Source organism: Macaca thibetana, chromosome 8 (assembly GCF_024542745.1).
Source record: "Macaca thibetana thibetana isolate TM-01 chromosome 8, ASM2454274v1, whole genome shotgun sequence".
Classification (NCBI taxonomy): Eukaryota; Metazoa; Chordata; class Mammalia; order Primates; family Cercopithecidae; genus Macaca; species Macaca thibetana.
Genome location: NC_065585.1, coordinates 21061574 through 21089034, shown reverse-complemented (window position 1 = coordinate 21089034; position 27461 = coordinate 21061574). Strand labels below are relative to the sequence as shown.

At 42.3% G+C, this 27461-nt stretch overlaps 2 protein-coding genes across 6 annotated transcripts in view; both read left to right on the top strand.

Annotated features, from left to right (window-relative positions):
• The window catches only part of NDUFB9 (NADH:ubiquinone oxidoreductase subunit B9), a 576062-nt gene that overhangs the window by 47777 nt on the left and 500824 nt on the right, over positions 1 to 27461 (top strand). The window contains exon 1 of one of the 5 annotated variants that reach the window (XM_050801730.1): positions 2398 to 2401. The exons of 3 other annotated variants lie outside the window; for them this stretch is intronic. The gene's annotated coding sequence lies outside the window, so the exon portion shown is untranslated. Of the gene's footprint in view, positions 1 to 2397; positions 2402 to 22767; positions 22773 to 27461 lie in introns of those variants that run through there. One more of the 5 variants, XM_050801733.1, reaches the window with a different exon arrangement.
• Positions 1 to 27461, top strand: part of FER1L6 (fer-1 like family member 6) — a 286778-nt gene that overhangs the window by 185074 nt on the left and 74243 nt on the right. Inside the window, exons 17-20 of the mRNA XM_050801779.1 lie at positions 3239 to 3358; positions 5106 to 5258; positions 17311 to 17488; positions 21922 to 22046. Coding sequence (XP_050657736.1) covers positions 3239 to 3358; positions 5106 to 5258; positions 17311 to 17488; positions 21922 to 22046 — 576 coding nt within the window. The remainder of the gene's footprint in view (positions 1 to 3238; positions 3359 to 5105; positions 5259 to 17310; positions 17489 to 21921; positions 22047 to 27461) is intronic.

The following is a 27461-nucleotide window of genomic DNA, read 5'->3' as shown; positions in this document are numbered from 1 at the left end:
ACATTTCATGTGAGGCCAGGATAATTCTGCAAAGAAAGATTACTCAGTGCTTGACTTCTCAGGGACATTTTAAAGTATGAGTGGGGCTCAGAGAGATTAAATGACTTTTTCTAAAGATCACAGCTAGTTAACTGTAGTCCAAAAACTAAAACCCAGGTCTCCTAACTCCTCATCCATCCTTCTTCCCAGAATGCTGCTTTTCTGTCCTCTGGAACATTTCAGGGAGGCTAGATTCCCACCATCAATAAGACCTTCTTCCTATGCTGGCTTTTTTCAGCACCTCTGGCTGAAGTGCTATCTCTGCAGCTTCCCTCTGCTCCATGTTTTCTGCAGAGTTCTGTCTTCACATTGTCTGACAGCCCTTGGCCTGATTATTTCAATATCTTTTTTAGTGGCCTAGGTCTCCCTCCTCATCTCTAGACCTGCATTTCCAGCCTCCTAGTGGACATCTCCATGCTTATATCACCCCAAACTCTGTGTATCCTACTGAACCCATCACCTTATCTCAACTTGTTCAACATCCTGCATTGGTACCACCAGCTAGACTGACTGCTCAAACAAGAGGGCTAAGCTTCAACATTGGCTCTTTGTCTCTCACCTTAAGTAGCCATTTGAATACTAGGTCCTGTAGATTCTGCCTCTTAGTGACTCTGGAATGAACTCCACTTCTTCATCTTCACAGTCACTGCCTAAACTGAGTTTCTTAGCATCTCTGTTCTAGAGTATTGCAAAAGTCTTCCTCTAATCCATCTTCCATACCACAACCAGCATGATCTTTCTAAAACACAAGCCTGATTAGATCATTATTCAAAAAAATCATTGGATTCTCTCAATCATTCATAGGATAAAGTCTAAATCCCTTTTGCATGATATATTGGGCTGTTTAATGTCTGGCCCCAACCTAGCATCCCAGTCTTATCCCTCTTTAGTTTGTTCCCATGTATCTATGCTCTGACAATTTTGAATCCTCGATGATTATGTATATTCACATGTAACTGTTCCCTCTGTCTTCTTACTCTCTGATGAATTCTATTCACATTTTAAAATTCAGCTCAAATGTCATACTCTCCAGGTAACCAGCTTTGCCCCTGTCTAGTACCACAGTGCTTCATGCATTTTAATTATGTGCATGTATTGTTTTCACCTCACCAACCTGTCAATGTCTTGGGGAAATGAAGCATTATTTCTTCTCTCTGTCCCAGACCTGGGCTCCAAGCATAGTGCCTGGTAGATAACAGGTATGCATTTCTTCCAGTCAACATTAGCAGAGGCTTCCTACGTGCCACACACTCCTCTAGATGCTGGGAACAAAGCTAGAAGAACTTGGTGCTTGTCCTTGAGGAATTTCTAGATTGAGTAGTTCATTCATTCCATAAACATTTATTTAACACCTATGTGCCAGAAACTCGTTAGACACTGAGCATACAATAAGGACAAGACAGAGGAGGTCCTTGTCCTACTGAAGTTTACACATTAATGGTTAAGATAGAAGAGAGACAGGTAAACAGAAAATACATAAAAATTATTACAGATTGTGATTCAAAAGGAAATTCTAAAAAGCCACAGGGATCAGGAAAACATGGGGGTATATAATACAGTGGTGACATTTAAGTTGAGGCCTTAAAGATGAGAAGAAACCAGCCATGTAGAGACTAGGAAGAACATCTGAGCAAGAGGAAACACCAAGCATACCAGCTAATATGGTTTGGCTGTGTCTCCACCCAAATCTCATCTTGAACTCTCACATGTTGTGGGAGGGATCTGCTGGGAGGTAATTGAATCATGGGGGCAGGTCTTTCCCATGCTGTTGTCATGATAGTGAATAAGTCTCATGAGATCTGATGGTTTACAAAGGGTAGTTTCCCTGCACAAGCTCTCTTTCTTTGCCTGCCGCCATCTACGTAAGGCGTGACTTGCTCTTCCTTGCCTTCCACCATGATTTTCCCCATGAGGCCTCCCCAGCCATGTAGAACTGTGAGTTCTCCATTAAACCTCTTTCCTTTATAAATTACCCAGTCTCGGGTATGTCTTTATTAGCAGCATGAGAAAAGACTAATACACCAGCTTTAGGATGGAGAAAGTTTGTCATGTTCTAGGGCTTCTGAGGACCAGTGTGCCTGAGGCACAGTGAGCGAGGAAGGAATATTATAAGATGAAACAGACAGTGGCAGGGCCAACTCACACAGGGCCTTAGAAGTCACTGTAAATACTTTTTTCCTAAGCACATAAATGTGAGCTAAACAAATGAATCAAACACTTTTGGGTTTTCCAACCACTTACACTGAACTTTCTGGCAGCATTTCTCATATGATGTCTTCTTGGTCTGAAAGCAGCCACCATACCTCCAGGAAGAGGTGGTGAGTGCAGTGGTTAAGCACTGGACTCTGGATGTAGCTGGGGGTCAGCTCTGGCTCTGCCATTCAGTAGCTGCATTACTGCTTCCTCAGCTGTAAAATGGAATTAATAGAACCTACTTCATAAGACTGTTATGAGGAGTAACAAAGGATTAATACAGTGGTTAGAATATTGCCTGGCACAGAGGAACATCTCAGTACACCTTAGGCTGCTATTATCGTAGTTGTTGTTGTTAAATATCAGAAAGCCTCTGTTCTCACACTGCTAATAAAGACATACCCAAGACTGGGTAATTATAAAGGAAAGAGGTTTAATTGACGCACAGTTCCACATGGCTAGGAGGCCATGGTGGAAGGCAAGAAGGAGCAAATCATGTCTTACATGGTGGCAGGCAAGAGAAGTGCCAAAGCAAAAGGGAGAAAAGCTTCTTATAAAACCATCAGATATCATGAGAACCTTACTATCACGAGAACAGCATGAGGGTAAATGCCTCCATGATTAAATTACCTCCCACCAGGTCCCTCCCATGATATGTGGGGATTATGGGAATTACAGTTCAAGATGAAATTTGGGTGGGACACAGCCAAACCATATCAACTTAGATTCAGGTGCTGGTTAATAAGCCATGTAACCTTGATAAGCCTGTGGCCTTTCTGGACCTCAGCTTCTCATCTGTCAAGCGGAGGTGAGATGATATTACTGCCTCCATAATCCTGTGAAGTTTCCACTAAGGGGGCAGCGTGCACGGCGGCAGACCCTGGAACAGTCCACGTGAGTGGCTCAGTGTGGAGCTCACCAGGACCTTCAGGCCTCTTCAGCAACAGGATGCTGCTTCTTGTCCAGATCTCTAGAAAGACCTACACTGACTCTTGTCTTGTTTTAGGAAGCAATGCGCAAGGAGGCCAAGGGGATCATTCAGCAGCAGAAGAAAAAGTTACCTCTTGATGAAATGATTCACGAAGCCCAAAACTTTGTGGAAAAAATCCGCTTTCTTGTTGACGAGGTAATTGACTCTAAAGGCAAACCTCATTTGGAAGGTTAGACTGAATGTCTTCCAAGGAGGTTTGAATGGTTGGTACGGGTGAAATACGAATCAATGTTTTTCTCCCCAGCCCTAGTGGGCTGCGCAGGCACTCCTAGTTTAGAGAAGAGATTTTTAAATTAAACCAAAAATGTACAGCTTTATTGATTTTTTTAAAAAACAAAACCTGAGCATTCAGCAAAGTAAAAGGCACATTTGCTAATGGGCTTGGGTGAAGTCAACATACGCACCGGGAACTTTGATAGGTTTTCAACTATAAAAGGATTTAAATTCGTGCCCAGTAAAGGGCACGGCAGCTTCTCATTTTAAAGTTAGTTGTAAACAGTGTCTTCTGGTGACTTCTAGAATGACCTGTTTAAAAAGAGCCCTCATATTTGCATCTGTCAGATACTGACATTCGTTCTTGAAGCCTGCAAATGTGTAGAAACTTCTAAAACAGGGTTTTTTTTGTGGAAAGATTTCAGGGAGAGAGATTTACTGTTTCTGTTTTTCTTGAAAATTGCAGTTCTTATTGCAAATCAGTCATTCCCTGGCGGCATATTACTCGGTGAGACAAGCAGTCAGTAGACATAGGAATTTGAATAAGCACTCAGAAGAGAGAAGGGATGCCCTCTTCGGGGATTAGTTACACCCGATCACTAGGGATTGGAAACACAGAGCATCTGCTTCCAGTCCAGGAATGTCAAAGCCTTGTTTATAACAATATACCTCTTTTTGTTTTGAGAGTTTTGTTTGTTCAGAAATGTGCATTTCAAACATTTACAACCTAATGGGCCACTTGGCATGGAATTCTACTCCTTCTATCTTGATTAATTCAACTTTAAAATCTAATTTCCTATGCAATTTAGCTGAGTTCCTGCTGAATAACCACTTAAAATGGAAATAAAATATTTTGCAATCATATTATAGGTACACAGTTCCTTGCAGAAATACTTGCCTAAGAGCAAGTGTAAGTAAAGTCATTCAAAGACATGCATAGATTTTTGTTTTTGTTGTTTCATTTGAATATTCTGGAAATGTTATCTGGCTCTGAGGAGTGCTTAAAACTAAATCATTATTACAAGACTGGAAAAAATCCATGGGAAGTTGTGCAAAAGTGTTTGTCCTGCAGATGGAGAAAAGTAGGCTACCAAAGACGCCAGATCACAGGTCCGACTTGCATGTTCTCATATGGGCAATTTGACATGTGGGTTTGTATGCACTTTTTTTATTTTTTATTTTTTGAGATGGAGTCTCACTCTGTTGCCCAGGCTGGAGTGCAATGGCATGATCTTGGCTCACTGCAACCTCCTCCGCCTCCTGGGTTCAAGCGATTCTTCTGCCTCAGCCTCCTGAGTAGCTGAAACTATAGGCGAGTGCCACTACCCCTGGCTAATTTTTGTATTTTTAGTAGAGACGTGGTTTCACCACATTGGCCAGGATGGTCTCGAACTCCTGACCTCATGATCCACCCACCTCAGCCTCCCAAAGTGCTGGGATTACAGGTGTGAGCCAGCACACCCGGCTGTATGCACTTTTAATTCATGACCTAAATAAGGCTTTCTCTTCTCTAGGAAACTGCGCTTAATTTGCCTAATGGCATAGATGTTTCAGTGCCTAGATGGTGTCAGTCACAGCATTTGTTTTGTCGAAGAGGGACTGTTTCAGGATAGCAGAACTCTGCAAGTGCATTTGTTCGGTACCAACCTTTCAAATCCCACTCCTACAGCCCCAGCACACCATCCCTGATGTTTTCATCTGGATGCTCAGCAACAACAGGAGAGTGGCCTACGCCCGCATCGCCTCCAAAGACCTCCTCTATTCCCCGGTCACAGGGCAGATGGGCAAACACTGCGGCAAGATCAAAACTCACTTCCTCAAAGTAAGTGTGCAGTATTGTAACTAAAAGAAGGGAGATTTCTGTTTCTCTAGGGTGGCTCAGACTTTCTAGTGTGTGTCCATGGCTCTCACCGTTCCCCAGTGCTTTCAAAGGTAGGAGGATAACTAAAACACCTTGGTGTCTCTTGGTTCAAATTGCAATTCAGTAGACCACTTTTAGGTGGAATTCTTTCAAATTTTTTAACTGTTACATCACCAGACACACGTAAGTTTCTTTTTTAATCTAATGGGTTACTTTAATTTTTACCTTTTTGATTGCTAGTAGTAATAACGATTAACCTTAAGGGTTTTTGTTTTTCCTCCCTGAGATGATGGTGTCTTGCACTGTCACCAGGACTGGAGTGCAGTGGTGTGACCTCGGCTCACTGCAACCTCTGCCTCCCAGATTCAAGTGTTCTCCTGCCTCAGCCTTCCAAGGAGCTGGGATTACAGATGCCCGCCACCAAGCCCAGCTAATTTTTTGTATTTTTAGTAGAGATGGGGTTTCACTATGTTGGCCAGGCTGGTCTCAAATTCCTGACCTCGTGATCCACCTGCCTCAGCCTCCCCGAGTGCTGGGATTACAAGCATGAGCCACTGTTCCTGGCCATTTTTTTTTTTTTTTTCAATTTCAATAGCTTTAGGAGTACAAGTGGTTTGTGATTACATGGATAAGTTGAATAGTGGTGAAATCCAGAATTTCAGTGCAACTGTCACCTGAGTAGTGTACAATGTATGAATAGGTAGTTTTTTGTCCCTCATCCCCATCCTACCCTCCCCCTTTCTGAGTTTTCAGTGTCCATTATGCCATTCTGTATGACTTTTCATACCCATAGCTTAGTTCCTGCATATAAGTGAGAACATACAGTATTTGGTTTTCCATTCTTGAGTTACTTAGAATAAATAATGGCCTCCAGCTCTATTCAAGTTGCTGCAAAAGACATTATTTCATTCTTTTTTTTATGGCTGAGTAGTATTCTATGGTGTATATATATCACATTTTCTTAATCCAGTCGTCAGGTGATGGACACTTAGGTTGTTGATTCCATACCTTTGCAATTTTGAATTGTGCCACAACATATACATGCTGGTACCTTTTTAAACTTTTTCTTTGGGTAGATACCCAGTAGTGGGTAGTGGGCTTGCTGGGTTGAATGCTAGATCTACTTTTAGTTCTTTGGGAAATCTCTATACTGTTTTCCATAGAGGTTGTGCTAATTTACAGTCCCATCAGCAGTATAAAAGTGTTCCTTTTTAGCTGCATCCATGCCAACATCTACTGTTTTTTGACTTTTTAATAATGGCCATTCTGGCTGGGGTAATGTGGTATCTCAATCATTGTTTTAATTTGCATTTCCCTGATGATTAGTGATGCTCAGCATTTTTTTTCATATGTTTCTTGGCCATTTGTATATCTTCTTTGGAGAGATATTTATTCATGTCTTTTACCCACTTTTTAATGGAATTATTTTTTTCATGTTGATTTGTTTGAGTTCCTTGTAGATTCTGGATATTAGTCCTTTATAGGACGCATAATTTGCAAATCTTTCCTTCCATTCTGTAGGTTTCTGTTTACTCTGATGATTCTTTGGCTGTGCAGAAGCTTTTTAGTTTAATTAGGTATCATTTATTTTTATTTTTATTTTTTTTTTGCATTTGTTTTTGGTGTCTTAGTCATAAATTCTTTGCCAGAAGAGTTTTTTTCTAGGTTTTCTTCTAGAGGTTTTATGGTTTCAGGTCTCAGATTTAAGTCTTTAATCCATCTTGAGTTAATTTTTTGTATCTGGTGAGAAATAGAGATCCAGGCCGGGCGCGGTGGCTCAAGCCTATAATCCCAGCACTTTGGGAGGCTGAGACGGGTGGATCACGAGGTCAGGAGATCGAGACCATCCTGGCTAACACAGTGAAATCCCGTCTCTACTAAAAAATAAGAAAAAGTAGCCGGGCGTGGTGGCGGGCGCCTGTAGTCCCAGCTACTTGGGAGGCTGAGGCCGGAGAATGGCGTGAACCCGGGAGGCGGAGCTTACAGTGAGCCGAGATCATGCCACTGCACTCCAGCCTGGGTGACAGAGCGAGACTCCGTCTCAAAAAAATAAAACAAACAAACAAACAAAAAGATATAGAGATCCAGGTTCATTCTTCTACATGTGGCTATCTTGTTTCCCCAGTACCATTTATTGATAAGGCATCCTTTCTCCAATTTGTGTTTTTGTATGCTTTGCTGAAGATCAATTGGTTATAAATATTTGACTTCATTTCTAGGTTCTCTATTCTATTCTACTGGCCTATATATCTACTTTTATACCAGTACCATGTTGTTTTGGTAACTATAGCCTTGTATAATTTGAAGTTAGGTAATGTGATGCCTCTAGATTTGTTCTTTTTGCTTAGGATTGCTTTGGCAATTTGGGTTCTCTTTTGGCTCTGTATGAATTTTAGGATAGTTTTTTCTAATTCTGCAAAAAATGATGTGGGTATTTTGATAGGAAGGGCATTGAATCTGTTGATTGTTTGGGGAAGTATGTTTATTTTCATGATATTGATTCTTCCAATCCATGAGCATTGGAGGTATTTGCATTTGTTTGTGTCATCTATGATTTCTTAGAATAAACGTTTTTCTATCAGTTTCCTCACTACCTTTTCACTTGTGTAATTTGTCCATGGCATCTTCTCACATGAGTTAATCTGTATTTTAAAATAGCTTCAAAGAAAATTATAAGAAGGACAGAACAGCTAGTTCAGGATTCCTTGTGACTTTAAATTGTAAAAATATAAAATTTTCCACTTGAGGGTCCCTCACCCTTCATCAAGACAGAGTCCCCAGATGCCTTCTGGGTGGGCCCTTAAAGACGTGTATCTCTGGACAGATTCTACTGTCTCTAACTCAAGATTTGAGCTTTGCTTGGAGGCCCTGGGTATTTTACCTCCCCTACAAATACATTTTTATCCCAGTAAGTAGAAATCAATGAATAAGAGGAAAATGGGTCCAAAGTCTTTACCCCCACCAGCAGCTGACAAGAGTACAAATTAACTGATTAACTTTTCCTAACCCATAGCTGACTGTCCTCCCAATATCAGTTCTGGTTTCTTGCTATATAATAATCATTCCTTTACTAACTCAAGGAGGTAGAAAAGGTTCAAAAGCATGCCATAGAGGAACAGGTAAAGAGATAGCAATTCTTAGCTGAGAAGATTTGACAGCACGAGAGAGTAGTTTCAGTGTTTTAGGAGCTAGTACATAGATGGAGGGGAGGTATAGGGGAGAGAGAGACCCAGCAGGTAAAAATCAGGCCCTACAAAGACATTACAGGGAAATAGTCTCCTAAATGGAAGTCCATAATGCATTCCTCATCCTTAGAGGTGTTAGCACACCCTAGGCAACTATTTGATACAAACATGGCAGCAGGCAGCTAAATTAAATAGCCTCTAAGTGCCGTCCAATCTCAAGAGTTTACTGTAGATGTGATCGTTCAATGGTGCAGACAGAAGGGCCCCATTAAGCATGAGAGGCAGTGTGGGATAATGGTTTAAAGCATGGGCTTTGAAATAAGGTGAATTTGGGCTGGAATTTGTATGAGATCACTAGGGCTACTGTAACAAAGTAGCATAAACTGACTGGCTTAAACAACAGAAACGTATTATCTCATGGTTCTAAAGGTTAGAAGTCCTAGGTCAAGGTGTTGGCAGGGCCATGTTCCCTTGAAGGTGTTAGGGAGGAACATGTTCCAGGCCTCTCCTCTAGCTTCTGGTTGGTTGCACGGCTTTTACTAGAATGGCGCCAATCTCCATATGACATTCTTCCTCTGTGTCTATCCCTTCATCTGACCTTCTTTTTATGACTCCAGTCATATGGGATTAGGGACCTACCCTACTGCAGTACAATGTAATTTTAACTTAACTAATTATGTCTACATTGACCCTACTTCCAAATAAAGTCATATTTTGGGTTTTGGGGGTTAGAACTTCAACATATAAATTTTGTGGTACCACAATTAAACCCATAACAGAATTCCAGAGCCAATATATACTAGTTGTATGACCTTGGGCAACTTAATATTCTTCAACCTTCAAACGGATAAAAAATGTTCATCCTATTTTTCATTCATGAAATGGAGATTATTGTGAGGAACAAGTGAATAAATGCAAGTAAATAACATATAGTTGTGCCTCACAGAATAATCACTCAATAAATGCTAGCATTCGAACAACTAGACATCCACATTCCCAGAGGACGTTGCTGTAATTACGTCCCCCTCATATCCAGCGAGTTGTTTGAGGCTCTCTGTGTTATTTTCTGTCATGTATGTAAAATGATTTTGTTTTAGAGACAGCATCTTACTCTGTTGCCAAGTCTGGGGTGCAGTGGTAAAATCACAGCTCACTGCAGCCTTGAACTTCTAGGCTCAAGCAATCCTCTCACCTCAGCCTCCTGAATAACTAGGTCTACAGGGATGTGCCACCACATCTGGCTAATTTTTATTTCTCTTAGAGATGGGATCTTACTAAGTAACCCAGGCTTATCTCAAACTCCTGGCCTCAAGTAATTCTTCTGCCTTCCTTGGACTCCCAAAGCACTGAGATTATAGATGTGAGCCATTGTGCCTGGCCTAAAATGGCTTTTAAACCCACTCCAGTAAAACTATAACTGAAAAACAAAGTTTTCCACCCAAGTCATTCACCACAATTATCAAGAATTTTCTTTCACTTTCTCCATTCAAAGAATGCTAAGGAGGCAAGAAATATTTATCTTAAAAATAGCAAATCACTTCAGAAGGCCCTGTGCTAAAAATACTAGAAAGGTGGTATAAAGTTACTCACTTCTAAATATTTTGATGTATCCTGGCACTATTTAAAATTAGAACAAAGAACAGCTGTCAAATAAAGTCAGAGGTTAGAAGAGTTGAAAATGCAGAACTTTTGCCGTGGAGCATTCATCATCTGAATATTATCTTCTTCTGTAGGCCTTAGCTTATTTCTTTATTTGTATTTTCCTTCTGCCATTGGAATTGCTCTGGGCAGCAGCTTTCTGGATCTTGTTGAATCCAGTCATATGAATTTGATAAAATATCTTGATAAGATGATTCAGTAAGACAATTTTCATTTCTGTTTTGATTTTCACTCCTGACTTTAAGTCCCTTCTCACCCACCATCTCTCTTCATGCCCCTTTCTCTTCACTGAATGGGCAAGACCAGAAAAAACAAAGGCAGCACCAGGGACACTGAGTATTCCCTCATTTGCCACTCACTCCAATTTTTTAGCTGGGAAATAGGAAGTGAAGGTGGGCGGGGGCTGGGGGGGAACATAGAATATAAATCTCTAAACTCTCTAAGCTAAAGTTTCCTCAAGCTTTATTCTGTGGAGCTACTGTTCTTTGAGTGGCTCTGTAAATGTTCCATGTTCAAATGCTTTTAAGAAGTTGCAGTTGTAACCTTGGAAACTCTTGCAGTTTCACAGTGCCCATTAACCAGTGGAAGGTTCCAAGAAGTTCTGCAGTTGGGAAACATCTTTAACTTTTTTTATATTTTATTTTACTTTAAGTTCCGGGATACATGTGTATAATGTACAGATTCATTACATAGGTTAACGTGTGCCATGGTGGTTTGCCGCACCTATCGACCTGTCACCTAGGTTTTAAGCCCTGCGTGCATTAGGTATTTGTTCTAATGGCCTCCCTCCCCTTGTCCCCCACCCCCTGACAGGCCTTGGTGTGTGATGTTCTCCTCCCTATGTCCATGTGTTCTCATTGTTCAACTCCCACTTATGAATGAGAACATGCAGTGTTTGGTTTTCTGTTCCTGTGTTAGCTTGCTGAGAATGATGGCTTCCAGCTTCATCCATACCCCTGCAAAGGACATGATCTCATTTTTTTTTATGGCTGCATAGTATTCCATGGTGTATATGTGCCACATATTCTTTATCCAGTCTATCATCGATGAGCATTTGGGTTAGTTCCGTGTCTTTACTATTGTGAACAGTGCCGCAGTAAACATACTGTGCATATCTCTTTATAGTAGAATGATTTATAATCCTTTGGGTGTATAGCCAGTAGTGGGATTGCTGGGTCAAATGGTATTTCTGGTTCTAGATCCTTGAGGAATCACCACACTGTCTTCCACAATGGTTGAACTAATTGACACTTCCACCAACAGTGTTCCTATTTCTCCACAGCCTTGCCAGCATCTGTTGTTTCTTGACTTTTTTATAATTGCCTTTCTGACTGGTGTGAGATGGTATCTCATTGTGGTTTTGAATTTTAAACTTCAGTGATGTTAAGCTTTTTTCATGTTTGTTGGCTGCATAAATGTCTTCTTTTGAGAAGTGTCCGTTTATGTCATTTGCCCACTTTTTGATGGGGTTGTTTGATTTTTTCTTGTAAATTTGTTTAAGCTCTTTGTAGATTCTGGATATTAGCCCTTTGTCAGATGGATAGATTGCAAACATTTTATCCCATTCTGTAGATTACCCATTCGCTCTGATAGTTTCTTTTGCTTTGTAGAAGCTCTTTAGTTTAATTAGACCTCATTTGTCTATTTCTGCATTGGTTGCAGTTGCTTTTGGTGATTTCATCATAAAATATTTGCTCATGCCTATGACCTGAATGGTATTGCCTAGGTTTTCCTCTAGGGATTTTATGGTTTTGGGTTTTACATTTAAGTCTTTAATCCATCTTGAGTTAATTTTTGTATAAGGTGTAAGGAAGGGGTCCAGTATCAGTTTTCTGCATTTTTCCCAGCACCATTTATTAAATAGGGGATCCTTTCCCCATTGCTTGTTTTTATCAGGTCTGTCAAAGATCAGATGGTTGTAGACGTGTGGTGTTATTTCTGAGGTCTCTATTCTGTTCCATTGGTCTATATGTCTGTTTTGGTACCAGTACTATGTGAAACATCTTTAACTTTTTAAGCCCACGTTTGTCAAGCTTATGCATCCAGAATAGTATTTGTAAGTTTTAGGAAACTTCTCTTCCTAAAGGCCCTGTTTGAGAACTATTAATACAAGAAACAAAGTGCCTCATCTGTGTCACATGGCTAAATAATGATTGATCAGTAACAGCAATGAAGGTTTTGCGGTCCTGGGTTGCATGATCTTTCTTTTTCTCTAATTTAAACATACTCACAATGCTACTAAAAATGATGGAACAGAATTTGCAGAACTCAGCCCAACACACCACTCAAAAGTTTAGGATCCTTTCCTTTTAGTCTTATCCCCACTGTGCTCCTGAGGGCTGGAAATGTGGAAATGGAAATTTATTACCAAAAGGAAACCCTTCCTAAGGAAGGAGCTAGATGCTCTCAGAGCCCAGAGGGTGGCGCTCAACCTTCCTCTTCTCCTGGGGTTAGCTCTGTGCTGAGTCCACGCCTTCTCACTCCCTTTGCCATCCCTATCCTACCTTCTCTCCACAACAGGGAGTCCATCTCCTGTTCTCCAGGTTCCAGCTGTCCATCTAGCTTTTCCTAGGATGCAGCAGGAAGTGATGGCTAAAAAGCACCTTTCTCTGTCCTGCCACAGAGTAAAACCTCTACCACATAAACAAACCTCACTCTTGCTAATACTGACCAACTCCAACACAGTTCATGTGAGTTACTACCTCTCTCTCTCTTTTCTCTCACTTGCCAAGCTTCCTCTTCCTTTTGAGCTGGTTGTCTTGCACCAGGACCCCGTGGGAAGTCGGGGAGGCACAGGGGAGACTGAGACTGTAGCATTTTGTCTCATGCAATATTTATATATGAATGATCACAGCTTCTTGATATATTTTTGTATTCTTAATTGTTTTTCTCTGTTGTGTTTTCTTTTTTCCTACCTTTCCATGCTATTCTCAAAGGGAAATACCTGGCTGTGGTCGGTCAGGGGCACATGACAGAGGCAGGAGAGTGGGGAAGCTGCTTGTAGGAGCCAATGGAGAGCTTTCCCTTGTCGCTCTGAAGCTTTGCTGAAAAATCAATTCACAAAAGGTAGATTAATAGGAGAAAAGGCTTACAAATTTATTTAATGTATATATTAAATATACACATTAATAGATGGGAGCCTTTAGAAGGAAGATCCAAAAATAGGGGGAAATCATCCATTTTTATGGTTAGGCTCAACAAAGTATGGATGGACATACAGAAATATGATTCAATAAAAATGGTATAATCTAATGCTAGTGGACTGAGCTGGGAAACCCAGCAAGGTCTGTCTGCCTAGCTACTTCTTGGCCTGTCTGTAGCATTCTCTCTTTCTGGGTGTGGGGTAGAACCCTCTCTGGAATGGGCTACAGTTAGACAAGGTAGGTCAGATAATTTCTTTACAGCCAATTTTTACATAGAAAGGCAGAGGGAAAGTTAGAGTCATATTTTTAGGTTTTATAGCTGGCTTTTGGGAAATGGGGTTCTGGTGTCTGTGATCTGCACTAGGGAAGAGAGATTCTAGTTTCTATGGCTAACCTGGGGGCGAATGGGACTGAGAGAGAGGAGGGCAGGAGAAGGTCAGAGAAACACGTTTGCTTCTGAGGCCTTCATTTGGGGGTATTGTTTTCTGAGCCCCAGTCGAGGGAAGGCAGGGGCAGACATGTAACCAGGCTGAAAGTACACGTGAAATTAAAAATGGGATTCTGTTCCTGAAAGCACCTGGGAAGGTGCTCAATAATGTTGAATGAATCCAACTTAGATACTTAAGTGAGACACTCTGCATCATCTTGCCAGCAATTCCAACTTGCGTATATTTTTTTAAAAATGTACAAGCTGCTAACTTTAGGAGTGCAGCAATGGTCTTTATGGAACATTTTCCCAAGACGTTAGCTGAGTCTTTGGTTTTAACCACGAGTTTAAATGCACACATGTTGTTTAGCAGCAGTAGAAATGAATGATGTTTTTTGTCATTGTTTTGTTTTACTTTAAGAAACACAAGGCCAACCTGGCATGGTGGCTCACGCCTGTAATCCCAGCACTTTGGGAGGCCGAAGTGGGTGCATCACCTGAGGTCAGGAGTTCAAGAACAGCCTGGCCAACATGGTGAAACCCCATCTCTACTAAAAATCCAAAAATTATCTGGGTGTGGTGGCATGTGTCTGCAATCTCAGGTACTTGGGAGGCTAAGACATGAGAATCACTTGAACCCTGGAGGCAGAGGCTACAGTGAGCTGAGATTGTACCACTGTACTCTAGCCTGGGTGACAGAGCAAGACTCTGTCTCAAAAAAAAAAAAAAGAAAAGAAAAGAAAAGAAACACAGGCCGAGGCTCAGTGTCTCTTGCCTGTAATCCTGGCACTTCGGGAAGCCGAAGGGGGTAGATTGCTTTAGTCCAGGAGTTTGAGATGACCCTAGGTAACATGGGGAAACCCCATCTCTACCCCCCAAAAATCAATAAATACAAAAACTATCCAGGTATGGGGGTGTGCCTGCTCATGGTCCAAGCTACTTGGGAGGCTGAGGTGGGAGGATGGCTTGAGCCTAGGAGGCAGAGTTTGTAGTGAGCTGAGATTGCACCACATCACTCCAGCTTGGGTGACAGAGCAAGACTCTATGGGGGCAGGGCAGGACGGGGATAAAAAGAAAAGAAAACCCTGCAGAATCTCAGATTTGCTTTGCTTAGGGCAATGTAGCACACTAGGTTAAGAGCATTGCCACTCAAATAGTTAAAACTGAGATCTGTAGACCCCAGGATTAGTGTCCATGAGGAGAAATCAGATTGTCAAACTGTCCCAGAGACCAGCTGAATTTGAGTGTGCATTTTAACCAGATGCCCTGGCAATCCATGTGCTCATAGCAGTGTGTGAGGAGCATTGACTGAGAGTCTGGGCTCTAACCCTGATAACCTATGATTTGGTGATAGCTGGCAGGCAATAGAACATTCGGTGTGAAGAGAGAAACATTAGACCAGGGCCTGAAACAATATAATTGCTCAACATCTGTTAAATATTATTATTGTTAGAAAAGTAAACAAAGGATATTCACTCAACATACATTTACCACATGCTTCCTGGGTGCCAAGAACACTTTTAGGCACTGGGGACATGGCAGTGAAGCAACAGACAAAAATTCCTTTCTTTATGAATCTATGTTTTAGTGATGTCTACAAATGGCAGAGGGATTGCTTTTATTATAGGAAAATAATCTTAGGCTTTCAATACATATTAATTTTATTGAACAAATGTATTCCTCAATACATTTTGGCTATTATTATTAGATAATTGATGAGTCAAGGATTATTTGTCTTATTATAATTTTGTAAATTACAGGTTGTAGAGTGGTTGCCTTTACCAACAACAAAATAAACTTACTTGTTTTTTGAGCTCAACAAATACTGGCATCCTACCGCTTAAAGAATACAGTCCCAGCTCGTCCATATACTAAGCAGGATTCTTCAGCTTCATCTGTGTCATTCTCTGTCTAGCTCTCATGATCAGTGGTTGTGACTTCTTTCCTGAAAGCTCTTAGCATCATTCCTGGCACAGAGTAAGCACTTGCTAAGTATTAGCTCATATTACCCAAATCTTTGTTCATGCACTTTCCTCTCTTTCTGGGATCCAACTCCAAAGTGCCCATTAAAGCCCAGCTAAATATTTGAATCTCAAAGGAAGGATGGAAATCACTGCTGCTACTTCTCTGCTTCCTCAGCACTTTCTCTCTTTGCATTTGAGTAGGTGAAGCTAAGTGGCCAAGTGGAGTGGCCTCTTTGTGAGCCCTGGAGGGAGGGCCAGGACCAAGTCTTCTGGCCCCACTCCCTCAGCAAGGGCCTAGCAGCACTGGCAGTAGTTGCTAAGCTGAGTTGCTCAAAATCCATTTGTGGAACCCGCAGAGCACAATAGAAAGGCAAACAGCCATGTTCAATTTCAGATTCAGAGGCTCTCCATGGGGTCCTTGGAAATTGACAGAGCGAGTTGTGGCCTTTCATAATAGGATTTTGTGACCCTCAATGGAAAGGAAGTGATGTTAAAAAAAAAAAAAAAAAAAGAAAAAAAAGAAAATTACTGACAGGAAATTCTAAGAAACACCAGGAAGAGGAACTTAGAAGAAGGGTTGACAACATATTGAGAGGTAGCAGTTAAGTGCCATAGGTTACTCTTAGAATGATGGCCTTGCTGGCAACAGCCAAGACTGGGGCCTGGGACTATTTAGAGGGGTAAGGGAGTACCTTTATCCTGGTGACTGAAAAATAAAGGAGCCACACTGCCTACATTTTGTCTTCAGATTCTGAGAATACATGCACCCCCATGCAGGCATATACACACATATACATAACTACATGCACACACAGGCATATGTGCACACAGGCATATGTACACACATACATGTGGACATGCACACACTTGCTGTGATACTCATACTACCCACACTAATACAGACATAAACATAGAAATTAAAGCAAACATAAATAAAAATACAAATCTGGGCACATTCAAAAGAGAGAGAGCAGAGCAGTAAGGGAATCTGAGACCACACTGCCTGAGGGAGGGGTGAAGTTGTTTAGCCAGGGAGAAAGCGCATGGCAGGCCAGGTAGGTTCTTCCAAGCCATAGAGTCCTGACTTATGGAAGAAGTACTAGGATTCTTCTAAATGAAGCAAAGAGGTAAAAAGTCAGGTTGGAACCCCAGACAGTTGGAAGTTCCAGGAAGAAGATTTCAGCTCAGAGTGATAGTCAAGCTATGGGGTTCAGAGTCTAGAGTCTAAATGTGGACTCTCTTTTATTTTTCACTTTTGTGTCTGTCACTTAAAACCTGAGCATCATAGGCAACTTACTTTATCTCTCTGAGCCTGTGTTTCCACATTTATCAAATGGTGGTGATAAACATACCTACTACCTATTAAGTTGAAATGACCCACAGCTTGGAAGAGCTTATCACAGTGCAGGTTTAAGCTTTAGGTCCCACTAAACCTGTATCTTCCTCTGGAGATCTGGAGTTGTGCATCAAGGCAACTGGGGACATTGCTTTTATTTGGATTTAAGAGGAGCTTTTGAGAACTGCTCTCTGAACATACTTCCGGGTGTGTCTCCAGGAACGACCTCTTTTCTCAAAAGGGGACGCCTGTAATTATCTCCTCCTAACAAGTCAGTCTTTTTTGTAACCTTTCTCCAGCCACCTGGAAAACGACCGGCTGGTTGGTCTGTGCAAGCAAAAGTCGACGTGTACCTGTGGCTGGGCTCCATCAAGCATGCCAGTGCCATCTTGGACAATTTGCCAGTAGGCTATGAAGCAGAAACGTCCTCCAAAGGGGCTGGCGCCAATCACCCCCCATCCAACCTCCTCTACCAAGGTAGGGTCCCCACTGGGCAAAGAGGGTCATTCGAGGTCTCAGGTGGGCTTCTGAAAAGATAATAAGGAGGGCAGCATGCATGAGTTTTTTGCACATTATTTTAGGGCCAACTTATTGGCCTTCTTTAGTGCAGTTCCTAAGTGTTCTACCTTACCTTTCAATGTCCCATCTAAAAAGAATAAAATCATTAAACGCATCTGGAATAAACACTTATGTTTCTCTGTTAATAGAGAGGAAGTAATTTGAGTTTCTTTGTAGGCAGATTATGTAGGTTGAGTTTGCGTTTTAAACAAAAAAATGTCAGAATGTCAGTAAGTTCTTGTGCTTACATGATCTGTGGAATTAAGGCAGATTTTACTTTCATGTGGCATGGGGATTTTTACCTATCAACAGCAGATATTCACATTTCCTAGTAGTAACCCAGTGGAAACTGGTATCAGTAGGTTCACTCATATTTCTCCAGCTTGGTTCTTGGCTCGGCTGCTTTTAAAATTCAGCATGCTTTATGGAATCCTTTCTATGTAGTTATTTTCTGTAAGTGCCATCATGTTTATGTTTTAATACATTTTTGAATTTTATTATAAATATTCATTACAATTGCATTTGACTTTCTGCTTCCAAATTACTTTCATTTATGTTATCTCTTGCTGCTGAGTTCAGATCAAGCAGCCTGCAGTTTTACCTTCATTTCTGCTGAAGTTGAGTTTTGGGTTGAGCCAGTGTTGGAAACACTGGAGAACTGTCTATACAGTCAAGTCTCCTCTGTGGCCCAAGGCTCCTCTGATGTTGGTTGAACCTAGACTGCCAGTGGAGTCAAAGTTGCTCAATAGTCAGATAATACGAGGTTCTGGAAATACATATCTAATAGTTCAGCTCATGGTTTCCATGCTCGATATAAATGCATAAGAGCATTGTCTTTTTGGAAAATGCATAATACCAGATGCCAAGCATTGTGCCTTACACTTGATGCATCAGATCTCATTGATTTTTCAAATCAACCCTGGGAAGACTCTTCATCTTACAGATGAAGAAAGTTATGTATCAAAGATGCTTAGAAATTGCCCAAGATCACACAGCTAGTAAAGGATGGGGGAAAATAAAAGGTCTCCAAACCCTACTTTCTTTCTACTGTCTTCCACCATACCTTGAGAGAGTTTTCATCTTTGGGTAAAAAACATCCACATTAACTTGATAGGAAAAAATAGGAAGCTAACTTGGCTTCGTATTTTTATAGATTATCTCTAGAGACCCAAGGACCTAGATGTGATTGCTATCCCAGCTACTAACAATTCAGAGGAAAGACTTTTCCCAATGCTTCTGATCCTCTGCAGTGTGTTTTCGTAGAGTGACCTAATAAACTTTTCCTGCCGTGCACTGGCATTGGTGGCTTTGGCTGCCTTCCACACCTACTGGAGAATTTTGTGCTCCAGAAAATACCCATTCAGCAAATAATTAGTTTGCACCCATATATGGAAGGCATGGTGGAAAAACTAGTGGGTGACATGGAGATGAGTGAGAGGTGATTCCGGCCCTCAAGTGGGGATAACAGACACATCTCTCATAACCACAAGTAAAAAGCAAGCCATAGCATAAGAGGGGTACCAATAAAGTGTGAGGAGGGTGACTAGATTAGTCCCAGGAACATAACTAGTAAGACCCAAGGTTTCAGAAAAATGAAAACCTACACTGAGTAAATGGTGCTCCCTGGAGTTGTGTAGGGCATAGCTTGTGTGGCTGCCATTGGGTGGTCTGCTAAATTACAGGGTTAGCCATTTCAGGGGCAGCTGGTGAACATTTTCATCGGGTGAACCATTTCCAAGTTCACTCTCAGCAGAGAAATTTGCCAAACGATGTAGCATGCTAAGGAACACGTGGGCCATCTCTAGAAACACTCCTGTCGGGAAATCCCTGTGCCATCTGCTGATGGCATCATTTCCATCGTTTACTGTTGCCATTTTAAGGGGCTCCCTTGCCAGCAGGGCCCAGCCTGTCATGTGAGGGTTTATTGGTGTATGTGGCAGTGGGGACAGAGGGAGGACTTAGAATTGAGTCCAAAGGAATCACTTCTCTGGTTCCCCCTGCCTTGACAGAGTGTGGAGAACTTCCACTGCAAATACCGGACTTAACTGGAGGTGTGCAGGGCTCAAGTTTCCAAATCCTTTGCGGGATTAGAGTGGGTCTGATATGTTTGCTATGTTCTCAGGTTCCATATTGGTCCCCATGCAACCAGACAGTGGCATAGGGTGGAGGGACAGAAACATGTGTGAGCCTCAAGATAATATAGTAAGGAGTTGTCTTTGGCACCCCCTGCCCTTCCTGTCCCTCCTCACCGTGCCAATCAGGGCTCAAGGCCTATAGCACCCAGGACTGTCATATCTGTCCCACCTCCTCATTTCCATCCCCTCTACCAGTGCATAAGCTCTGGCCCTTAAACTTCTGGCCTAGAGGGGGCAGTGTTGTCTCCCTGTTGGTTTCCCTCCCCGACACCTCTTCTGTCCATGGCTAGCTTGACTCAGTTTTATCGTCCTGGAGCTTTGCTCTGCTAGCACCAGCTCCTGTGCACAGACTTTCAAGAGCTCCTTGTTGCCTCGTTCAAGCCTCATAGGTCCTCCATGATATGACTACAGATGTCTGTGTCCCTAGACTGTAGACACTCTGGACTACATTCTTGCCCCATGTAGCCTGGTGTTTTTGCCCCTGTCTTGACTCATCCTGCTCCAGTGTCTTGGCACCTCCATCCCTGCCTCTCAAATGTTACCAACCTTTAGGGGCTCTGCTCTAAGGGCAGCACCACCTCCACTATGGTCTACCCCTTTTTCTTCGAGTGTGCTTTGGCAAATATGAATGATTCCTTTGTGTGCACATATTCTCAGTTTACATGAATAGTACTGTGTCTCCTATCTCATGCTTTTTTTTTTTTTTCTCATTTATAAGCACTTAGATTCGTGAGATCCATCCATTTTGCCAAGTGTACCTCTAATCCATTGCCTCTAACTGCTTTCCCAAACTCCCTGACATTTTTCCTGGGCACTACCACAGTGATGGACATGCAGGTTGCTTCCAGGTGTTCCCCACAGGTCACATTGCAGTGAGCAAGAGTAACAGCACTCCAGCATCTTCACCCCACTTTTAGAGTTCTTCCCATGGGCCAGGCACCATTCTCAGCCTTTCGGTTCCCTTCAATAACCCTATGAGGAACTATTATTTCCTCCATTTTACAAATAAGGAAATAAAGACACACTAATAAGGGTTCGTAGCCATGTACAAGTCCCCATATGGACCTGTGTGAGGTAAGTCTAGGGATCGCATTGTGGCGGGCGGGGGAATTCACAGGGTATTTGTACCCTTACTTTAACTAAGTAGAGTTATTCATATTAGTGCACAAGAGTTTCTGTATACCACTCCCCAAGTCAGCACAAAAACAGACACACTGAACACAGTGGCTTTGGGAGAGTGCGGAAAATGGGAGTGGGTAGAGAAGTAAAAAGGGATAAGTGAATATAAAAACCAAGAGGCACCCTGCAAGGGGCAGTGATCAGAAAGTACCATGGACCAAGGACTGTGATGAACTCAACTGTTACTTGAGGTTTCCCCACTGAACCCTGAGCTGCCCCAACCTGAGGCCTTCTCTCTGCCTCCTATCCAGGCACAGGGTGTGCTCACTCCTGCCCTTTGTCCCCCTGTCCCTTGCCAGCATTCTCACAGAACACTTATCCCTGGCCCTCTGCCACTGTGATGTGGGTGCTTGTCTTGTCTTCTGCCTTCTCTCAGGAGCTCCCCAAGGACAGGGACTCTCTTAGTTACCACAGAATCCTCAGAGATCACGACTGTACGCACTAGGTGCTCAAAATGACCCTGGCTGAATGGAAAATGAGTGAATGGATGACTTGAGACATATGTTGTGTTTGTTGAAGTGAAAACTATGTGGAGCAGTCCCTTGCACACGCGCACACACACACACACACACACATGTGCCCACATGAACACATGTGCACACACTCATGCCTGTAGAAACAGGAGAATTATTAGAGAGTAAAATGTGGTATTTTAGAAAGAGAAAAAGATTTTAGAATCAGAAATAAAATCTAGGCTCTGGCATGGTTAATTGTGCAAACTTTAGAAAGTCTTTTAACCTGGTTGTGTGCCATTTTTCCTCATCTATAAAATGGAGATCGTGCTATTTCTCAGGGTTTTAGTGAAGAATAAGACACATAACCTGGTGAAGATGCCTGGGTTCAAAGTACCCTGTAAATATCACTTCTTCCTTTTCTTCAGGGCTTCCATTCTTGTCTCAGAGGAGGGTGGATGTTTTTGGTGGTCTTCTTTTGTCTGTCTGTGGATACGTAGATGGACATCACATGCAGACACACATGTGTACACACTGTTCTTGAAAACCCCACTAACACCTGCCCCCTTCCATGATTTGTCCACAGAACAGCATGTTTTTCAGCTGAGAGCTCACATGTACCAAGCCCGGAGCCTCATCGCGGCTGACAGCAATGGACTTTCAGACCCTTTTGCCAAAGTCACGTTCCTTTCTCACTGCCAGACAACAAAGGTAACCGGGGTAACCAAGACAGCCTGCTTCTTTCCTGCAGCCTGCAACTGACCCACAGAAGAGCCCAGGAAAGAAACAATGGGGACATGTTGCAAATACCTGCATCTCTGGGTGTGTAGATGTTTCATACTGAAAAGGGAATATGTGCCCACAAGGACTTACGTGGGGGAAGGTCTATTGTTTCACTGTGATCATTGTCCTAGGGCAAAGAATGCAAGTCTCTGAGGTGAAGGAAGGCTGGGAGAAAAAGAGGAGTGAGGAGGAGAAGGCTGAAGTGCCAGGCACAAGGCAATGTGCAGTGGGGAAGGAGCAAATGAGGAAACAGCACAGATCAACATGCATGAGGTTTATGATCCAATCATGGAGGGGTCTCAGTGGGGAGAAACATTTGCCAGTTTTGTGGTCAAGATGCTCTAGACTTTGCACTCACCAGCTGGGGAGCTTTGCATGCTTTTAACATCTCGATGCTTCACAGTCCCCCTCTTCTGGAGAATACTACTGCATAATGGATGTTGTGAGTATTAAGGGAGATGGGTTGTCTTAATACATTTAGCATGCTTATAACAGAATACCTGAAACTGGGTAATTTCTAAAGAAAAGGAATTTATTTTTTACAGTTATGGAGGCTGGAGGTCCAAGGTTGAGGAGCTGTGTCTGGTGAGGGCCTTCTTGCTGGTGGGACCCTGCAGGTTCCGAGGCAGCGCAGGGCATCACATGGTGAGGGGGCGGAGCATGCTAATATGCTCGCTCAGGCCTCTCTTCCTCGTCTTCTGAAGCTACCAGTTCCTCTCCCATGACAACCTATTGATCCATAGATTAATCCATTTGTGAAGGCAGATCCTTCATGACCCAAACATCTCTTAAAGGCCCCACCTCTCAATACCATGACATTAGGGATTAAATTTCAACATGAGTTTTGGAAAAGACAAATATGCAAACTATAGTGTCAGTCTGTGCCTGTTTCCTCTCTTTCTCCCTTTCCTATACACCAAGTACTAAAATGAGAAAAGGATTCCTAATCAGCAAAAATCCAGTAGGATGCTTTTCTCATTAGATTCTATTCTCTAAAAATTTATTCTGTTCTCTGATTTGCTGTTTGAAGAGAGGGACGCTCAGTAAAGAATTGCCCATCTCAGGAAATTAAGCACCATGGGTTAGACACAGAGTGCCATAAGGTTACTTTCTAGCTCATCTCCTCTCTGCCTGCATGTCTTTGGGCAAGTAACGCAACTCACTAAACCTCAGGTTTGTCATCTTAAAATGGGACTGTCATGAAGAAGCAGATAGTTAAGTTTATAAAATGATCGATAAATGCTGGCCATGACATTGGCTGATGTTGAGAGGGCTAACATTGTTCTCCAGGGCAAAGCCCATGACCTGGATGATAGAGTAGATTGCATTTTGATTTATGACTCGCACACTGACAGCGTGATGTGAACCAGTCTCACATTCATTGAACCTAATGCCTGTCAGGTGCTGGCTTTTTTGCCAGGTCACATGCTGGACTCTGGAGGATGAGAGGAGCCAGACTCTGCTCCAGTGTAATATGCAATCCAGGCATGGATGCAGGCCTCATGACACATGAGTCACTGCACTATGATAAGCCCCAGGGTACAGGGTTGTACAGAGTCCTACAAGAGCCAAGTAGAGAAAGGGTTAGTTCTACCTGGGAGAGAAGTCAGGAGAAACCTCAGCAGGAAGATGACTTCATCCTCATTCAGTGACTGAGCATAAAAATGATAACAGATGACTTTCTCTTTCCTATGTTTTGAGAGTTAGTATGGAGCGTGGTGATGATGAGTATAGATTCTGGACCTGCACTGCCTGGGTCAAAATCCACGCTCTTCCATTTATCACTTGTGTGACTTTAAACAAACCTCTCCTTGTGCCTCAGTTTCTTTATCTGTGAAATAGGGATGATAACCTTGTACATTCCTTCCAGAGGATAAAACACCCAGGACAGTACCTTGCTTAAAACTAAGGCTTCTATGTGACTGCTTGTTGTTATTGTCATTGAGGTTTCCTTCCAACAGCAAGGGAGTTCTCATAGGATGGACCCCCGGAGCCCTCCTCCACCTGCCACAACACTGTGGAGTTCCAGGGCCCTGAGTGGAGTACAGGATTTGGATGAAATCCTTGGTCTGCTGTGTAATTATCCTTGTATTTTGTATCTCCATACAGCACCTTCATTTGATTTAGATCCATATCTCAAAGGAACAGATGACTTTTGTTTATCAAATAATTATTTGAAAGGGAAAATAGGTTCTGTTGAGTTCTGGACTTTGTTTTCATAGGTTTAAGCCAATTTTTTGTACCTCATTTTTGAATTTTTAAAATTTAAGTACCTCATTTTTGAAAATAGTAATAGCTGCCATTTACTAAAAGCTCCCCACGTGCTGGGCGCAGTGCTAAGCATTTTTTTATGCATTGTTTGCTACATCTCACTGCAGCCCAAAGCTGGATGTTAGTAGTGTCTTCATTCTACAGATGAGGCAGGTAAGGCTTGGAAACGATATAGCTAGAAGATGGTGGAACCAAGATGGAAACCCAGGTCCCTTTGCTTAACCAAAGTCACTTTGCTTAACCACTCCACTTCCATTTTGGTAAGAAAGGGTACCAATTTCCCTCTCCTGTTTCACTTCTGCGCTAACACAGAGGGACTTGTCTGCAGGTGACATGCCCCCTTTATGTATTTTTAATGATGAGGAAAGCTGGACCTGGGCCCCTGCAGTCATAGCCAAGTGCCACTGTTCAGCTGGTAGCACTCACCTGAACCACAGAGGGCTCAGGAGGAAAAAGCCTCTGAATGCTGCTCCTGAAAACCAATGCTTTGTAAAGTGACTTAATGGAATGAAATATTTCAAAGAGGGGAATCCAGTCATTCCCAACATCACTGGGGACATGGGACATAGAAATCTTGCGACTGAAATACAAAGGAAAGAGAGAAAGCTCCCGCAGAGCAAGGCTTCTGGCATGAAAGAGGGAAACGGACTAAGTGGCTAAGAGGGAGCATTAGAGGAGAAGGGGAGGAAATCTTAGAGGGTAGAGCATGGAAACTGCTATTTCTAACAACCAGATTGGGGCTTAGTCCTGAGGACATGGATGGTCTCTTACCCCAGTGCACCAAGGCTGCCATGCGTCAGGCGTTCAGTAAATGTTTACTCATTTATAAAAGAATATGGGCTGGGATCAGGTAGGATGGATAACAAGCAATTATTGAGCACCCGATGTGTGCCAAGCACTTACTATTCTTGGACAGTGGTCATAACTCCGGAGGGTAGGTGCTAACCCCATTTACATGAGGAAAACTAAGGTTTGGAGGGTTAATCTCCAACGTGCCCAAGTCCAACATCGGGTAGGTAATGAAACTAGAATTTCACTCCAGAGTTATCTGATTCTAAAGCTATACTCTGTCCATGATAGCTGGCTCCCTCATCAAAATGTTAGCTAAGTGCTACCATAACTTCCAGATAATGTCATTTAATTCAGTTCTAATGCATAACTCTTTAAGAAAGCCCTTAAGAAATGAGGTGAATCATAGACACCTTGGCAGAGAAGTAGAGAATGGATTTTTGTTTGGGTGAACCTTTTAGTACCTCCTGAAGGTGGTCATGCTGTCCTTTTACTCATGGGAGCAACTCCAGGGACAGGTCAATACACACTCATTCATGCAAATAGCTATTGAGCATCTGCTATGCACAGAGTGCTGTGTTAGTGTCTAATGCTGTGCCTAGCACGTTGTAGGTCCTGAATCCTATATTTATATGACGAATGAGTGAATGAACAAATTCTGACCTCTGGAATCTTATCAAGTGGTATTTACAGCCCAGTGCCAAAGAAGATACCAAAATATTTCTATAGGAAAGATGCTGTGAAGATCATAAATTGCTTTGGTATCACACTGTCCAGTGCATGCTACAAGACAGATCACATTTCTATTTTGAAAAGCAACATAAAACACATGGTTCTTTGTGATGTCACTGACACAGGGTAACTTTGCAGTGCAGCTTCTTAACTCCTGTTATTAGTTGGTTGAAGCCATTCATTTCCTATTGGAAAAGTTAGATTTTCTTTGAAATGTTTAAAATCTTGTTGTGTCTCAGACATAAAATACTATAAAAGTGAAAAAGCAAGAAGAGAAAGAAATCATGAATATGCACAATATTTTTATGACCCACATAAAGAAGAGCAATAAAAATATTCCTTTGTGACCCCAGTGCAAATGACTTAATGCTGTGACTAGGAATGACTCGATGTAAAATGTTGAGATGACAGTTTGCTGTGAGTTTTGGAGTCCAGGCCAGGTCTCTCTCCAGACTTTCCTCCTAGGTTGAACAGTGACAGACAGACAGGCACAGTTCAGAAACTTCCCCTGGACCCAGTGGCTGCTGTGATACATTCACCTATGAAATCACTCATTTGCCTGGAAGAGAAAGAAATGTGGTTTTGAACTCTTTCCAGGACTAGTCTCCTGCATTAATGGAACAGCTTCTGCCCAGGTGCAGAGTTCTCTTGCCCTGCAAACAACTCCAGTCTTTGGCTGTGTGAAATTGGCAGGTTTCCAAACATCCAATCAGAGAAGAAAATGCAAGACCAAATATGCCCTCCATTCTGAGGGCACCACTTAAATGGCCTAGGCGGGGGCTGTGAGCCACTTCTACTATCAGTGTAAGAAAGATGTCATGCAAAATGGTGAGGGTGGTTTTGAAAACCTTGATCTATTTAATTCAGTCAATAACCACAAAACAGTAGAATTCCACATAAGGAATATTAGGTCAAATACCCAACTTTAAGATACTTGATGACAAAATTTTATTTGCTGCTAAGTCAAGAATCACTGAATCTCTCCAATCCTCAGTGTTCTCATTCATAAAATGGAGATAATATTAGCATCTACGTGGCGAGAGTGGATGAGGTTAGCAGACTGCCTGGGCTTTGCTGCCAGATGGTCCAGGTGGAATCTCAGTTCTACCACTTGCTGGCTCTGGACAAGTGAGCCTCAGTTTCCTGATCTGGAAAATGTGTGTAAATAACTGAACTTACCTCCCAGAATTACTGTGAGGGTTGAATGAGACAGTGCCTGTGAATTCAGTGCCCAGTACACTATAAATGCTCAAAAAAGTAGCTAGTGTTTTCACTGGCACTACTGTGAGAACTGAGCTGAAAATATGGACTCAAAGAGGGTGTTAAACATTGTCGAGGCTCTGCTCATGAAACTTAAGAATATAAGCTCCTCTGCAGTCGGGAGTCTTTGTGTTCCCCAGCATTGCTTAGTGCATAGTAGCTGCTCAGTTTACATAGTTACTTGAATATTGAATGAATGAGCAATCACAATGATGTTGTGTTCTCTTTCCCCTGTATAAGTGTTTGATGAATGAACCTTAGAGCCCCTACAACTCAACTGAATGAACTTTT